This window comes from Ceratotherium simum, chromosome 7, assembly GCF_057802395.1.
Source record: "Ceratotherium simum simum isolate JZ-2026a chromosome 7, ASM5780239v1, whole genome shotgun sequence".
Lineage (NCBI taxonomy): Eukaryota > Metazoa > Chordata > Mammalia > Perissodactyla > Rhinocerotidae > Ceratotherium > Ceratotherium simum.
In genome coordinates, this window is record NC_141906.1 from 4,190,755 (window position 1) to 4,208,891 (window position 18,137).

An 18,137-nucleotide genomic window follows, 5' to 3' on the forward strand; every position below is an offset into this window, starting at 1 on the left:
CTACTGAAAAGTATTTTTGTAGTTTGTTAACATTTAGCTTATCGGAGAGATTTAACTTATAAAAATATTCTCACCGGTAATAATAGTAAGAGGGCTTATTGCCCAAACTGAATATTATGTTGGGTGTTTGCCATATGTAATTCAGTGTATTTGTGTGTGTGTGTGTGTGGCATTTAAAAAACATATCACCTTTAAGTTGTACTGGATAGAATCTTGAAAACAAGTAATTTGCCTAAAACAAGAATTTAAAAGAAATTTTATAAATGGCTTCTATCTGGATTTCATTCGTTCAGCAAACGTGTGTTGAGTTCCTGCTTTGTGCCAGATGACTAGCTGGGTGTGAAGGATATGTGGCCTCTGCCTTGGTGAAGCTCACAATTAGAAAAACAATGTGATACATGCTAGAATAAAAGGATGTGCATCATCTACTGAGGGCTCGAATGAGGGATAGACATTTCTGCCTAAGAGGGTCAGGGAATGCATAGGAAAGTGACGTTTATGCTGAATATTTAGAACAGGTTGAACTTTTCCAGCTGGATTGAGCAGAAGGACTCTCCAGGGCAAAGGCAGGGAAGCAGAAAAGGAGCAGCACATGCAGAAATCGTCGAATAATCTAGTATATCTAGACCATAGCAAGGAAGAAATAGGCTGGAGTGATAACCAGGCGCCCTCTCTTAGAGTGCCTGATAATATTCCAAGGTGAGGAATTTGAACTTTCTCATGTAGGACTGTGGAACAATTAGGAAGGTTTAACATATTCAGATTTCATTTTCATAAAAATAACTGTACAAATTCTAAGGGATGGATTAAAGAAGATTGAGACTAATAGGTAGGGAAACTGATAATTAATTAAAATTTATAAGATTGCTAGAAGAAAGGGAGCAGGTGAGGGGGGTTGGGTAGATGACAGTACCATTAATCAGAATAGAGAATATAGGAGTAAGAGTAGATTTGTGCTAAAATTCCCAGGTTTTAAGGATAAAGCTGTAAATTAATTTTGGATCTATTGGGTTTAAAGTTACTCTTCAGGATATCCAAATGAAACTATCCACTAGACAGTGGGTATAGTAATGTTGTATGTCATAACAAAGCACTTTGATCCCTTTTCGTAAAAACTCAGTACTTGCCTATGGTGCCACTGGAGCTGGGAAGACTTACACGATGCTAGGATCAGCAGCTGAACCTGGAGTGATGTATCTAACGATGTTGCACCTTTATAAATCCATGGATGAGATTAAAGGAGAGAAAGTATGTAGTATTGCAGTTTCTTATCTGGAGGTAAGTTAGCAATGTCGTTCTTCAGATTAATCAATAGTCTTGAGAAATCTTTGTTTAAGAAGTTCCATGGTCAATTCAAATTATTCTGTCATATAGGAATTTTCGCATGAACGTATAAAATCATTAAAATTCCTGGTCTTAAGCATTTGTTATACACCTTACTCTTTCTCTGTCAAGTATTTTATTTTGGCGTAATTTGTGACTTATAGAAAAGTAGCAAGATTAGTTCAAAGAACTTCCAGATACCCTTCACCCAAATTCCCCTTTTGTTGACATTTTACTACCTTTGCTTTCTCTCTCTGTATGCATGTGTATGTATTTCTTTTTTCTGAACGGTTTAAGTTACAGACTTGTAAAAACAGGAAATTTTCTTAAATAACCACTGAATTGTTAACAAAATCAGGAAATTAACAGATACAACACTATTATCTAATCTGTAGACTTTAATGAGATTTTGCTAATTATTCAAATAATACCCTTTATTGAAAAAGAAAATCTAAGATCATGAATTGCATTCAGCTGTCATATCTCTTTAGTCTCTTTAATCTGGAATATTTTTTTCATTCTTTGTATTTTATTTTGCTGTCATAAAACCCTTAGTTTGGGTTTGTCATGATTAGATTCAGGTTATGCCCTGGCAAGAACAACACAGAAGTGATGTTGAGCTTTTCTTATGGCGTCATATGAAGAGGCTTATGTGGTTGGTTAGTCCCATTACTGGCTATGTTAACTCTGATCAGTTTCATCATGCTGGTATTTGCAAAGTTTCTCCACTATAAAATACTACTTTTACCCTTTATATTTAATAAGTACCTTGTAAGGAGACAACGTAAATATCTTCTGAGCTGGCCCCGTGGCTTAGCGGTTAAGTGCGCGCACTCCGCTACTGGCGACCCAGGTTCGGATCCCAGGCGTACGCCAACACACCGCTTCTCCGGCCGTGCTGAGGCTGCGTCCCACATACAGCAACTAGAAGGCTGTGCAACTATGACATACAACTATCTACTGGGGCTTTGGGGAAGAAAAAGGAGGAGGATTGGCAATAGATGTTAGCTGAGGGCTGATTTTCCTCACAAAAAAAAATTAAATTAAATTTTATTTTTTTTTTTTTTTTTTTTTTAAAGATTTTATTTATTCATTTTTTTCCCCCCAAAGCCCCAGTAGATAGTTGCATGTCATAGGTTCACATCCTTCTAGTTGCTGTACGTGGGACTCGGCCTCGCGTTGGACGGAGAAGTGGTGCCTCGGGGCGCGCCCGGGATCCGAACCCGGGCCGCCAGCATCAGAGCGCGCGCACTTAACCGCTAAGCCACAGAGCCGGCCCTAAATTAAATTTTAAAAAAAAGTAAATATCTTCTTATTCCTCAAACTTTCGTCTGTGAGTATTAGCATCCACTGATGATTCATGCTTGAAGCAGTTATTATTATGATGGTAGATACAGTGATTTTTAAATTCCATCGTTTCTTCTATGTTTATTCATTGACTTTCTACTGTAAGGAAGAGCTTTCCTTTTCCTTTATTGTATCAGTATGGACTCGTGGATTCTTAACATTATTCAATAGATTATAATCCCTTTCTGTAATTAATTTGTATACTCAAATTGTGCCAGATTTGACCAGTCAAGGCGCCTTCATGTGTCTCTTGTGTCGTTTTGACATACCCCATCATTCTTTGAGGCCTCCTACCCTCTTAATAATAGCTGACATTCAGCAAATCATAACTAAGCAGCAGGCACTCTAACTTTTTGTTCAGACAGTGTTTCAGAAACCAATGCAAAAACATATATCCCTGTTCTTACTGCCTGTTCATTTGTGATGTCAGAAAATTTCTGGTAGTCACACCTCACTTATTCACATCCTATAGTTTGGTCCTACTGAGAAAGTTTCTTCACATTTCAAAAACTGATTAAAATTACACACGTTGCGGGGCCGGCCTGGTGGCACAGTGGTTAAGTTCTCGTACTCGGCTGTGGCAGCCCGGGGTTCACTGGTTTGGATCCTGGGCGCGGACCTGCGCATCACTCATCAAGCCGTGCTGAGGTAGCATCCCACATATAGAAATAGAAGGATATACAACTATGACATACCGCTATCTACTGGGGCTTTTGGGAGAAAAAAATGGAAAAAAGGAGGAAGATTGGCAACAGATGTTAACTCAGGGCCACTCTTTCTCAAAAAAAATAAAATTATGTATGTTGCTAAAAATTTTGTCAGTCTGTAGAACTTGGAGATAAAAGAGAAGTAAAACTCATTTTCTACAGTTATATATTGAAAAGAATTGTTTTGAACTTAGGAAAAGAGCATGGCAGTATTCATTCTTTGTTTCTTAGTTCCTTTAATAATGGGGAGAATTTTGAAGTTTGGTTGTTTTTATAATGTTTTTAATTGTTTTTCCTTTCTTTTAATCTGCTTTCCTTTGATGAACGATAAGGCAGTGTCTAATCTAATGTTTTTCACTCAGGCTGTGCACCAGTATTGGCCATGGAGCTTTTTAAAAATAGACATGCCTAGGCCTCACCCCTGGACATTTTAATTTAATAGATCTGGATTGTGGCCGAGGCATCTGTGTTTTTTAAAAGCTCCCAGGTGATTCTGATGCATAAACTGGCTTGAGAGTGATTGTTCTAATTGTATGTTTTGTATGATTGAAGTGAGTAAAAGGAAGCATAAGAAAAGTGACTGGTGCTTATCAGAAAAATAAGAACCAAAAAATGATCTCTTCATATTTTTATTTTACTACTTTTAAGAGTTTAGTGGGGCTGGCCCGTGGCCTAGTGGTTAAGTTCGGCACACTCCTCTTTGGTGGCCCAGGTTCAGTTCCCCGGTGCAGACCTACATCACTCGTCTGCGGCCATGCTGTGGCCACAACCCACATACAAAATAGAGGAAGATTGGCACAGATGTTAGCTCAGGGCAAATCTTCCTCAAACCAAAAAAAAAAGAGAAAAGAGTATAGTACATTTAAAAATGGTTATCATTCATTGTAGAAAATTTTACCAGCAATGAATTATCACTGTGGGCTATTCATTAGAACATAGAAATAAGTTACACAAAATAATTCTTAAAGACTTAATTTTGTATCTTTTTTTAAATCTTAGTAATAGTTGTAATTATCATTTGGTTGGCAAGTAGAAAACTTAGTACCTTCAATAAATTCATAAAATCAGGTCAATAGTACTATTTCTATGCATTACTTACAGAAATTACTAAGAAAAACTTGCCAGAGATATAGAATACACATGTGTATTCAATGCCATGCAGTAGAGAGAGAGGAGATCTGGGCTCCAATCCTGCTCTACTATTACCTTTGTGACCATGGACAAATCACTTAACCACTTAGGGCAAGATTAGTTGGGGGGGGGTTCCATTAGGGAATTTATCTTTAAGAATTACGTGTTAGGGGCCGGCCCCCTGGCTTGGCAGTTGGGTGCGCGTGCTCCACTACTGGCGGTCCGAGTTCAGATCCCGGGCACGCACCGACGCACCGCTTCTCCAGCCATGCTGAGGCAGCATCCCACATACAGTAACTAGAAGGATGTGCAACTATGACATACAAGTATCTACTGGGGCTTTGGGGGAAAAAAGGAGGAGGATGGGCAATAGATGATGTTAGCTCAGGGCCAGTCTTCCTCAGCAAAAAGTGGAGGATTGGCATGGATGTTAGCGCAGGGCTGATCTTCCTCACAAAAAAAAAAAAGAAAAGAATTATGTGGTAAACTTAATATAATTGAAGGATAAATGAAATAAATACCATCCATCCTTGAATATGGATTTTCTTTCATTTTTAAGCTCTACAATTTAAAATGTTTGGACAGCTTGGGCATCGTGAAATAATAAATATGAAGATTTATTTATTACAAGATTGTAAGTAAGCACCATGCCACTTCTATATAACTTACATTTCAAATCCTCTAGAATTTCCCAAGACCATGTGTCTCGTATAGTTCCAGGAAATAGGAAAAGGCAGTTCCAGCTATCTTATTTCTGTTTTCACTGTAGTCACCAAGTTAGGAATTATATGGGGTGAGGTAATGACTCTGCCTTTAAATTACAGTTTTAAACCTAGGTAATCAAATTCTTCTGTTTTCTCAGATGGTAGAAAATTAATGGCAACGTGGTATAGAAGGGATGAGATGAATGAAAATGAGCTGCTGCTTGACTTTAAGATAAAATTCTAATATAACCTTAAATCAGCAATGTGTGCATGTGCGTGATGTTAGGACTATTGTTTCAACATCAGTGCTAAAGCAGTCTTTTTATTTTAAGGTCTATAATGAACAGATTCGTGACCTCTTAGTAAATTCAGGACCACTTGCTGTCCGGGAAGATGCCCAAAAAGGGGTGGTCGTTCAGGGGTTGACTTTACATCAGGTATGTTTATAAACTTCTTTTTCCCTTGACTGAATAGTGTGTGTGATTATTTAGCCGTTTACTTCTTTTCCATTGTATCTGGGAAAGAAGAAAAATAATGAAGTACAGAGTTAAAATAATCTGAGTATGTCTTCAGTCTTATTTTGTTTCCATTTGAAATAATTGAATGAGCTTTTCTTTTAAAAAATCTATTTGAACATTTAATATTGTGTATTATTCTGCTTAATGCATCTGTATTTTATCTCAGAGATACAAGATTTTATCGTTTATTCCTCATATAACACCAAAGTTCCAAGCAAATGATACACAGTCAATATTGAATGAGATTTAATTTATAGAAAGCATTTTCTTAGCTTTCATTTTACCTTTAAAAGTCTTCTTGCTTGTTGAAAGTTTATTAAAAAATTTAAAGATAGATGGCTAATTTGTATATTTTTCTTCAACTTAAACTTCTCTAGCCCAAATCCTCAGAGGAAATTTTACAGTTATTGGATAATGGAAACAAAAACAGGACACAGCATCCCACTGATATGAATGCTACATCTTCTCGTTCTCATGCTGTTTTCCAGGTAACAGGCCACTAGACTGTCACTTTTAAAATTGAATTTAAAATAAATGAAACCAAATTCATGGATAGTAGTTTTCACAGATACAAAAAAAATCTCTTCATCTGCTGATTTCTCTGCTTCTCAGCACTTCCTTTACTTTGCAGCTTTGAGATGATTCTATCAAGAATATTTAGAGTTGAGATGATGTAAATCAGAAATGTATATTTCTACCTGTGTGAAGATATAGGATATAGTAAAGTGGTAGTGTTGGAGGGTTTTTCTCTTGTTTTCTTTTTTTAAGCTGGTGAAAATATTTAATCTTTCCAAGAGATAATCTTATATCAGAGCAAACTTTCTCTTTACACATCTATATTTACAGAACCAATAAATTGGGATGATACTGATTCACTTTTTAAAAGAAAGAACTAAAGCATAGGTTAGTAGCTATTGTTTCTTATAGTTTCTAGTCCTGTTAAAATCCAAATGATTATATAGCTTCATTATAGATTATGCTATGTGGAACTCATTTTATGAAAAAAATTATTACAGTTGAAAGAATTCATATCTGAGGCCATCAAGTCATTCAGAAAGTCTCTAGTCCACAAAATTTTATTGATCTTATCTTTTCTTAACACTGACTTCATTTATCAGTAGTGTTGAGAGAAATGTTTATCTGTGACACTTGAGATTTCTCCAAAATATCTTAGACCCTGCTTTATAAGAAAATTTAACAAAACGGTTTTATAATGGAGTAATAGCTAACCTTCTCTTTGAGTTTGCCACCTAATTTATTTCAGTTAAACTACAAAGTGGCTTAAAATAGTTAAATAAATTATGCTTTACTCTAATGGGCCATTGAACATGACAAGTATACTGTCTTTTTTATGTGTGACATTTTCTTAATTATAATGACATACAACAACTTTGAGAATTGGAACAAATTTACTCTTCAATTTGGATCAACATTCAAATTCAGCTCTCCATTGGGAACAGTCCCTGGAGACATGCAAAACATTCTGACCACTGCCTCTGTTTTTCTCTTAGGAATATTATTTCTAAAGGACCTGTGTCCCCACCACCCCCTCTGATACCCCTCTGATAATTCTGTGTTCTGGGACAAGGGTTACCAGAATACAAATGGCTATTGTTTTGACCTTCTATCAGGCTAAGAGTTATTTACCTTCTGGTATACACATAGAAAGTCTTCATTTTCAGATTTTTTTCAACTTTGGTAATTACTTCTAATACTCTTGGATATCAACCAAGTCAGATTGTACCTTATTCAATTTGTTTTTGAAATGCAAATAATTTTGATTTCATGCTCTTTTAAAAATAAAGTGTACATTTCCCTTTTAATTTTGTTCAATCTTATCCTCATTTTCTCTACTCTCCTGTGATTTCAAAAAGATTTATTTGCGACAACAAGACAAAACAGCAAGTATCAGTCAAAATGTCCGAATTGCCAAGATGTCACTCATTGATCTGGCAGGGTCTGAGAGAGCCAGTACTACAGGTGCTCAAGGGATCCGGTTTATAGAAGGCACAAATATTAATCGATCACTTTTAGCTCTTGGGAATGTCATCAATGCCTTAGCAGATACAAAGGTAGATACTGTATGTTTATTTGTTTAAATATTTTGAAATATTGAAATATGTACAATTCCTAGAAAGATACTACTTAATATAATTTTGTTTTAAAGGCCTATTATAAATGAAATTTTAGGGGTATACCAATAATGTTAATGTACATAGAAAGACCTCTGAGAGCCTAGCATATCAAATAAAGCTATGGTGTTTGTATTTTTTTTAATTTCTAGTTTAATAATCAGAATTTGTTGAATGAAAACTGTTAAATCAGATTTATAGTTAATATTTTATGGTACTTTCTCATCACTTATTTTGAACTTTATTTTTAAAATGACCATTTAATGATCACTACACAGCAAGCATGATAATTGAATTGGCATGAACACAAAAAACACATTATAGAAAAACTAAATTCTGTTCTGGTTAGTATTTTATATACTGTAAGATTTGGTTCAATATTAATGTTGATTTTTCTTAGAGAGGAAGAAGGACTTGAGATATAAAATATAATTAAATCATCTAATAGGATAATGTTTACTAGATGCCTTTGGGGCATTTAAAAATATTTTACATCTATTATATGCCAAAAGTGCTTACTAAAACATAGCATATTTGACAACTTCTGTATTTGTAAAAATGACTTCCTTTTTTTTAAAGTTACAATATGATCATTTAAGTTCAAACCAGGCTCAAAGGCTTTAGGAAAATTACTATTAAACTCTTCAAAATGTTGCATTTTGATTTAGTATGAAGTATAATGAAATGATTTAAGGAGTCTTTTAAAAACAAGGCAAGTTACTAAAATCACGTGAAGATTTCAAAAGCAAGATGTCTTTTATAGTCTAAGTTAAAATCTCAAACATATAAGCAGACAGCATGGTATAGAGACTGGTTTTCTAAACTTAAGCCATTCATAGCATTTTTTTCCATACCGACTTCACTTTTAGTAGTTGACTCCTGTTGAGTCATTTATGAGTCAGTGGTTAATGCGTGTCTTGTACATGTAAAGTCGTTTCAGGTAGCACCAACAGTGCACATTCCACACTGTTTGGGAAAGACTGCTACCGAAAGACTGCTACCGTGGAAAGCACAGTACTACTGGGAGTTCAGAGACCTAGGGCCCATTTCTAGCTCTGTGAATTCCCAGCACTGTGACCTGAGGCAAGTCATTTCACTTGTTGCTGAGCTTCATTTTCCTCTTTTGTAATGGGAAAGATTTACACTGGATAGCATAAGGGTGCTTTTAGCTTAACAGTATAATGCTCTATTTTTATAGAGAGCTTTTACTTTTCGGAAAATTTCTTACTTTAAAATCAGAATTGTATCTTTTAAGTAAAAGAACAGCTAGAAAAATTAAGTTCTCCTAGAACTCTGGTGTGCTTTCACATGAAGTATCTGTAAGATTGTAATTATAATTCATTTCGTATCCATGTTAGAGGGTTATTTAACAAGAGAAGTAGCTCTGTGCAGTGCAGAATTCTTATTATTCCTCTCATGTATTTGTATAGGGCATATATTACTTTTGTATTTTAATTTCTTTTTAAAAACTGAATGGAGATTTTTTAAATAGACATTTTATTTTTGAATACTTTTAGATACAGAAAAGTTGCTAAGATAATACAGAAAGATTTTGTTAAATGTACCCCACACTCAGTTTCTCCTTTTGTTGTTTTTGTTTGTTTTGTGCTTTTGCTGAGGAAGATTCCCCCTGAGCTAACATCCATTGCCAGTCTTTCTCCTTTTTTTGTACATGAGCCACCGCCACAGCATGGCCACTGACAGAGAATTGGTATAGATCCACGCCCAGGAACCAAACCTGGGCCGCTGAAGTGGAGCGCGCTAAACTTAACCACTAGGCCACCTCGGACTGGCCCTCCCCTGTTGTTAACATCTCACATAGGAGGCCGGCGCTGTGGCATAGCAGTTAAGTATGTGTGCTCTGCTGCTGGCGGCCCGGCTTCGGATCCCGGGCACGCACCAGTGCACTGCTTGTCAGGCCGTGCTGTGGCGGCATCCCATATAAAGTGGAGGAAGATGGACACAGATGTTAGCCCAGGGCCAGTCTTCCTTAGCAAAAAGAGGAGCATTGGCATGAATGTTAGCTCAGGGCTGATCTTCCTCGCAAAAAAAAAAAAAATCTCACATCAATGTGGTACACGTATCACAACTAATGAACCAATATTGATTTTGTGTGTGTGTGTGTGAGGAAGATTAGCCCTGAGCTAACATCTGTTACCCATTCTCCTCTTTTTGCTGAGAAGATTGGCCCTGGGCTAACATCCATGTCCATCTTCCTCTAGTTTATATGTGGGATGTCTGCCACAGCATGGCTTGACAAGCAGTGTGTAGGTCCGTGCCCGGGATCTGAACCTGCGGAGTGTGTGCACTTAGCCACTATGCCACCGTGCCAGCCCCTGATTTTTTTATTAACTAAAGTTTATACTTTTTCAGATGGAGATATAATCTTTAAATAGGATATTTGTTTTATGTATTCACTGAATAGTCCCATAAGATTCATTATCATCATTTTGATCACCAATTATATCATAAGTCTGGACAAAGTTGGGCAATGCTTAAATTCGTATAGTGAAGTGGTAGCAGGTTTGCATTTAAATGTGGAAAATGACATAAGAATTCTTTTTTTGTTCTTTCAGAGAAAGAATCAGCATATTCCTTACAGAAATAGTAAGCTCACTCGCTTGTTAAAGGATTCTTTCGGAGGAAACTGTCAAACTATAATGATAGCTGCTGTTAGTCCTTCCTCTGTGTTCCACGATGACACGTATAACACTCTTAAGTATGCTAACCGTGCAAAGAACATTAAATCTTCTGTAAGTGTGTTTACTCTGCCTTTGTTGTGTGGGCATATTATTTTTATAATTCTAACAAAATATTAGAGTTGTATCTCTACTAATGAGTTAGGAAACAGGGTTAGAAATGTCTTTTCTAACCTGGTTAATTGCACATTAACTTAGACAAATCATTACACACCTTAATTGCACATATAATATATACTATTATTTAGTCTTTTGGGATCTAGGGTGCTTGAGTGCCTTTCTTTCTAACCTTTTTCACGTCGTGGCACGTGATGTTTTGATGGCATCCTGGAGTAATTGATTAAGGCCTTAACGCATTTGTTGCAGCCAAGGATGATGCTCTGCTTTAGCCCAGCACCAACACTTTCTGCCTGAAAACCTTGAACATGTTAGCTAATCTCTCCAAGCCTCTGTCACTTCATCTGTAAAATATAATATTTGCCTCAGTTTATAAAGTAAATAACCTTTTTTAAATAATTTATTTCCACATTCATGATATTGATATAACCAATCTCTGTGTAGCTCCAGCAATATAATGATGATTGGTTAGATCAGTATTTTTACCAATACTTTGAGATAATTTAAAAAAATGTGAGTCATACATGATATATGTTTATAATCACAGGGTCTCAGGGTTAGAAGAGACCTAGAGTTCACCTGGTGTGATGCCTTCTCTTCCTGCTTACCCCTCTGCTACTCCTGTTGTGTGAAGTTGAGGGGGTTCTTGTCTTCCATAGAGAAATGTTCATATACTGTTTATAGGATTAATTGGGGAAGATTGTACTATATGGATATAGAAAGGTTTTTCACACACATTTTTAATGTAATCCTTACACCAACCCACTGAGAAAGGCATTTTTAGCTCTGCTTGACTGTTGAGGAATCCCATGCTCAGAGTTTTAAGTACCAAATTCTAAGTCAGTTAAGTGAGAAGTGGGGAGGGCCTTGAAATCAAGTATTTGGACTTATGTTTGATGTTCTTTCCACTGTTCCGTAGCTACCATTGGGCTGGCCCATACTATTATAAAAAGGATAAAACGTACTAACTCATTAAAAGCTAGTTGAAGTTACAAATGGGTTGAACTTAAAATTATCTCTGAATTTCTCAGATGTCAAAGGAAAAAGAAAGTGGGCAATTTTTATTATATTGTGAATGAATGCTTTGCAAGTTCTTAAAAGTACCTTTTCTCAGATGGTAAAGCAATTTCTTTGTAATTTCAATTACATTATTAATGTGCTCAGCATATCCTGTTGTCATAGATTTTAAACATGAGCATAATTAATCATGATTGTCACATGATCGTGATGGTCACAAATTTTGAGTTAATGGAACTGAATTAATGAGGATGTAATGCCATTTTGCTTCTGTATAACTGATTATTATCTCTATATATAAGCAATCGTAATTTCTATCTTTTAACAGTTGAAGAGCAATGTTCTTAACCTTGACAATCATATAACTCAGTATGTAAAGATCTGTAATGAGCAGAAGGAAGAGGTATGTCTACTCTTTACATTGTTATGCTGATCTCCCTCAGTTCCTCATTTGTGGGATTCTGCAATCCTAACTGTCTAAAAACTTGATATGTTTTCCTATCACAGTTTGTTCAGTTATTTTTCATAGCTAAAATTTTGCTGTGGCCATGTATAATGGAGACAAATAATTTGTTTTGTATTTTAACTAGTGTTTCTCTCTACTAGATTTTAAAGTTAAAAGAAAAACTAAAAGCCTATGAAGAACAGAAAGCCTTTACTGATGAAAATAACAAAGCAAAGTTAATGATTTCAAACCCTCAGGAAAAAGAAATTGAAAGGTAAAAATGACATTAAGATCTCATTTTGAGGATTTTATAGTTTTAAAATTTAGTCAAATAGTTTATGTTTATCATCATCATTTGTTGTATGTCTTTATATATATTCTCAACTGAATTCAGAAAATCATTGATTACTTTTTGTATTTCCCACTTTGGAGATCAGATAATTTTAGTTGTGATTATACAGAGAGTGAGGATAACCAGGAGTTAGGTGTGAGAGGAAATGGTAAAGCCAATTATGTCACTTACTTTTTTGTGGTTTTTGTATTTTTTTCCTCTGGTGTCTTAGTCCATTCAGGGTGCTATAACAAAATACCACAGACTAGGTAGCTTTAAACAAAAAATAGTTTATTTCTCATAGTTCTGGAGGCTAGAATTCCAATCAGGGTGCCAACATGGTTGGGTGAGGATCTTCTTCTGGGTTGTAGACTTCTCCTTGAATCCTCACATGGCCAAAGGAAAGGGTGATCTCTCTGGACCCTTTTTTAAAAGGGCACTAATCCCATCCATGGGGTCTCTGCCCTTATGACCTGATCACCTCCCAAAGGCCCCACTTCCTTTTAACGTCACCTTGGGTGTTAGGTTTCAACATATGAATTTCGGGGTACACAAACGTTCAGGTGCTAGCATCTGGCATTACCATTATTTGTATAGTTCATGTAAATCTTATCTACCCTTTCTTGACTCTGTATAACTCTAATAATCCTCTTATTGAGTTTAAGTGGTTAACTATTTGAATGGATATCTCTAAGGGATATAAATTGATTGAAAATTTTGATAGGTTCCCACTAAGCTTCTTAGCAGGTAAGTTAAAAAAAAAAAAGTGCTGCTAATAGTACAGTGCTCACAGGTACTTTTCCCCTAAGCAATTAAGGCAGTTTTTCAAATTGTCCCCATGGGACACTAGTTCAAAAGCTGTGATTCTCGAGTAGTTCTAAGAAGACAAGTAAGGAATTCCTGGATCAAACAAGTTCGGAATTTACTCCTTCCTTAAGGAATCTAAGAGATTTCCAAAGTACATCAGAATGTTCAAGTGTCTGAGAGGCCCTGTAATAAAGGAATCTGTTCAACTTTGATAAAGTTGAGTAAAGGTAAACTTACTTAACATTATCCAGTGCCAATTTTCTGTTATCATTAGTACAAGAAACTCACCACAACTTAAAACCAGTGGTAATTCACACCTTTTTGATACTCTAGAGTTTGTAGAAGGTGTCTTGGTGTACATAAGGAAGACTGGTTCACAGTGACTTTCAACCTAGTTGAAAATTGAACCTTTTTTAAATTAGATTTGTGTATCAAAGTTTACATAAAATTTTTTTTTTTTTTTTTTTTTTGGTGAGGAAGATTAGCCCTGAGCTAACATCTGGTGCCAATCCTCCTCTTTTTGCTGAGGAAGATTGGCCCTGGGCTCACATCCGTGCACATCTTCCTGGGCTCACATCCGTGCACATCTTCCTCTGCTTTATATGGGATGCCACCACAGCATGGCTTGACAAGTAGTGTGTCAGTCCACGCCCGGGATCCGAACCTGCGAAACCTGGGTCACTGAAGCAGAGCACACGAATTTAACCACTATGCCACTGGGCCGGCCCCCATAAAATATTCTTGATTTGAAAAATATCATTTTTTCTGGCCTAATTGACCCCAGATGCTAAGATAACTACTTCTAATAAAAATAACACTTTATTTTTGTAGATGGCTGTGTAGTTTTTCATTATTTTTAGGCCCATTTTAGTTTCCTCTGATCACTACAACAACCCTTTCAAATTTGAAGTGGGGTATTGTCTCCTCACTTATAGATAAGGGCAAGAACTATAAATCGTCTCTTTCAAATCTTAATCCTTTTACTTTCATACTGTACTATTTTACAGATATCACAAGAAGTAAAGAGTTATTTTTCTCTGTCAATGACAATGAATCAGTTTTTCATATAGCATAAAGTTGACCTATATATTGCTATAGTACAAGAGCTCTGTTTATACTGGAGATTTTTCTGAAAATAATCTCCCTAACAACCCATTGTCAAGATAAATTTGTTATATTTTATTAGTCTTATGATGCTTTTTGTTACATCCCACCAACTTTACTGTGTTTTAAAAAATAAGGAGAAGTGGTTCCTTGTTATTCATTTAATCTTATCAAAGAAAGCTTTTAACTCTGATATACTATTAGTAGGTTGTTGTTCTTATTTCATTTTGTTAGTCAAATGTGGGATTGGTTCTCATGCAACCAGATATCTCTTTGATGATGCAAGTTCCTTGAAAATTAAAGAAGTCAGCAACTGCTCAAATTTGAAGTCATTGCTTGCATGCAAGTGCTCAGCACTACTTAACCAGGTCTAGTTACCAGTTAAGACCTTACATATTAGTAGACTTTTCTGTAGTTGATGGTTTTAAATTATTGAACCTTTCCTTCTGGTAAAATGATTCAGGAAGGAGATGGCCTGAGCTATGAAATAAGCATTTATGTGGGTATTTTTCACATTTCAACCCAACTTAACCAACAATAAAAACTTTGAATTTTAATTTGTGCAACATGTTAAATAATTTACTAGTATTTATAAAGAAGATAATGGTAAAATTATGTACCCCACGGCCTTTGTAATTTTTCCTCAAAAGTAACTGTCTCCTGAAAGAAATATATGATATGCCTTTTATCATATCAATCATACTGTTACATAGAACTTTTTTAATGCTATGAATTTTCAAAGTATCTTTTAAAAAAAACTTAATTTTTTTATGAAGTTTAAATAGATATAGGGAAGAATATACAGTATTTGCTATCAAAGCTATTTCGAAAGATAATTTTCAAAAAGAAATCATGAAAAGAAAGTACCATTGTTCTGCATACAGAGTGATTATAAAACTTCACTTGTGACTATACCAAGAAAATTGTGGAGTTTAATGTTCATCATGTAGCACCTAAAATTATTGGCAAAGGTTTTTATTTTCTGGTTACTTGAATGTTTTAAATGACTAGGAAATAGTTATTAGTCAATCCCTTAGAACTCTTTTTGTTTCAAAATGATAGGTTTCTAGAGAGCTCCTTTTAAAAAAAAACTAAGTCTGGACCATAAAATTTAAAAATTGTCAAATATTTAACTATGTCTTTGGGTAAAATATTACAGAAAAACTAAGAAATTATCTTTGGGTATAACCTAGAGATAACTTATCAATTCATTTCCTGGCATTAGCATTGTTGTAATATAATACAATGAAATTGCAATGTTCGTACATACTTCCTATGAAATATTTATCAGTTTGAGAAAACTGCAGTAAAGTCGATGTATTGTGGTTTATATTCATTCCCACTAGAGTTTCATTAAGAACTACTGACGTAAATTGACAGTGTTTTTACCACAGATCCTTACAAATATATCTAAAATTCTGGCCAAAGGACATTTATTTTTAAATGCATATACTTTCTTACAGTTTTATTTTGAAGGCTTCACAGTTAATTTTTCTTTGAGAGCTTTGCTATATGTGACTGTTTGTACTATTACTGTAAGCTCAGACCTGAGCTTTGACCTAGAAGTGTAAATATATTTTTATACAATTAGAATATTACTGTAACCAAGGTTGTGCTGATCCTGGAAGATGCAGGATTGTAAGTCCTTTTGGGGCTTTCATAGGTGTTATTCAACTTGAAGTCTTGATGCATTTGAGGAGATGTGAGGCAAACTCCCCAACTCTGATTCTCTAAGTCTGTAATATCCTTTGGAGGAAACACATTGGAGCGACTTTTCTAGGTTTACCATATTGTAAACTTGGATGTTTTGGGTCCCAGCAGTGTCAGCTGACTCTTAGCCAGGCTGTAGGGGGTACCTAACCATATGGTGTCTTTTCACTATAACAAATTCTGAAGCAAAAAACTGGCTATCTCACTTTCCTTAGGGGGCCTTGGAGGCACCATGTGATTATGCCACCCACTGCTTATTTCTTCACAGTGAGCCAACACCAAAACAACACACAATAGTGTGCTGCTTCTGGGGTCTTGTCAATTGGGATAGTATAGGTCCATTGTCATGCTTTTCCTACAAACAAAATAGATATATTTTTTTTTTTGCTAAGCAGCTGGATTACATAGACAAAATACAGTATATGACTAATACCAGAGGTCTTATAATACCTATATTTTTTAATAACCTGATCTTTCTTGGAGGAGAAAGAGAGAGAAACTCGGTGTAGTAAAAATAAAGTTTAATAACCCTTTCCAATTTAATAGGAAAAACAGTCACTCTAACCTGTTTGCTGTTTATCATTGAGTCTGATTCTATGAGTGGTATATATTCTTTTGTTCATGCATTTCTTTAAGTAAACTCTGTATCATCTATCAAAAAATTAATGAGATTCTATAATCTGTTTTATTTTTGGTAGATTTCAAGAAATACTGAACTGCTTGTTCCAGAATCGAGAAGAAATCAGGCAAGAATATCTGAAGTTAGAAATGTTACTTAAAGAAAATGAACTTAAATCATTCTATCAACAACAGTGCCATAAGCAAATAGAAATGATGTGTTCTGAAGACAAAGTAGAAAAGGTATTTAACAACTTTATAATTATTTTTTAGAGAATGTAAAAACATGAGGACTTCTAATTCTAGAAATTGGATAGACAATGTTACTAAATCACCCGTTCTCTACAAACACCTGGAAATGCTGGAGGAAATATAGCAAACATTGTTTTAAATGCATAGTTAACTGTTCAAGAAAGAAAATTAAATTGCTATGTGTCATAAACAAAAAGGAAACCAAAGAAACAAAATCTCAGTTGCAAGATTCTATTGCTTCTGTGAGGGTTGATGAAATTAGCACCCTCCGAGAGAGTTGGGTACCAAAGGTGGGGCAATAGGAACAGTCCACCCCAGATGCACACAACAACTTAGACCAATTGTTTTTGTACTTTTGATTTGCATTTCCCTATTAATTAGTGATGTTGAACATCTTTTTATGTGCCTGTTGACCATCTGTATGTCTTTGGAAAAATTTCTATTTAGACTCTTTGCCCATTTTTTAATTGTTGGTTTTTTGTTGTTGACTTGTATGAGTTCTTTATATATTTTGGGTATTAACCACTTTTCAGATATATGATTTGCAAATATCTTCTCCCAATTGTTATGTTGTCTTTTCATTTTGTTGATGGTTTCCTTTGCTGTGTAGAAGCTTTTTAGTCTTATGGAGTCCCATTTGTTTATTTTTTCTTTCATTTCCCTTGCCTAGTGAGAAATGGTATTCAAAAAGATACTGCTAAGCCCGATGGCAAAGAGCAGACTGTCTATGTTTTCTTCTAGGAGTTTTTTGGTTTCAGGTCTTACATTCAAGTCTTTAATCCATTTTAATCCATTTTGAGTTAATTTTTTGTGTATGGTGTAAGAATATGGTCTACTTTCATTCTTTTGCATATGGCTGTCCAGCTTTCCCAACACCATTTGTTGAAGAGACTTTCCCTTTTTCCATCATATGGTCTTGGTTCCCTTGTTGAAAATTAGCTGTCCATAGATGTGTGGGTTTATCTCTGGGCTCTAGATTCTATTCCATTGATCTGAGTGTCTGTTTTTGTGCCAGTACCATGCTGTTTTGATTACTGTAGCTTTGTAGTATATTTTGAAGTCAGGGAGTGTGATACCTCCATTCATTCTTTTTACTCAGGAATGCTTTGGCTACTCGGGGTCTTTTGTTGTTCCATTTAAATTTTAGGATTCTTTCTTCTATTTCTGTGAAAAGT

The 18,137-nt window shown here is 35.2% G+C and overlaps 1 protein-coding gene across 2 annotated transcripts in view; it reads left to right on the forward strand.

Moving 5' to 3' along the window:
* The window catches only part of KIF18A (kinesin family member 18A), a 90,483-nt gene that overhangs the window by 10,616 nt on the left and 61,730 nt on the right, over positions 1–18,137 (forward strand). For both annotated transcript variants that reach the window (XM_087433061.1, XM_087433062.1), the window contains exons 3-10: positions 1,121–1,278; positions 5,545–5,649; positions 6,108–6,218; positions 7,605–7,802; positions 10,439–10,615; positions 12,024–12,098; positions 12,302–12,414; positions 16,791–16,953. In XM_087433061.1, the coding sequence (XP_087289187.1) occupies positions 1,121–1,278; positions 5,545–5,649; positions 6,108–6,218; positions 7,605–7,802; positions 10,439–10,615; positions 12,024–12,098; positions 12,302–12,414; positions 16,791–16,953 (1,100 nt within the window). The remainder of the gene's footprint in view (positions 1–1,120; positions 1,279–5,544; positions 5,650–6,107; positions 6,219–7,604; positions 7,803–10,438; positions 10,616–12,023; positions 12,099–12,301; positions 12,415–16,790; positions 16,954–18,137) is intronic.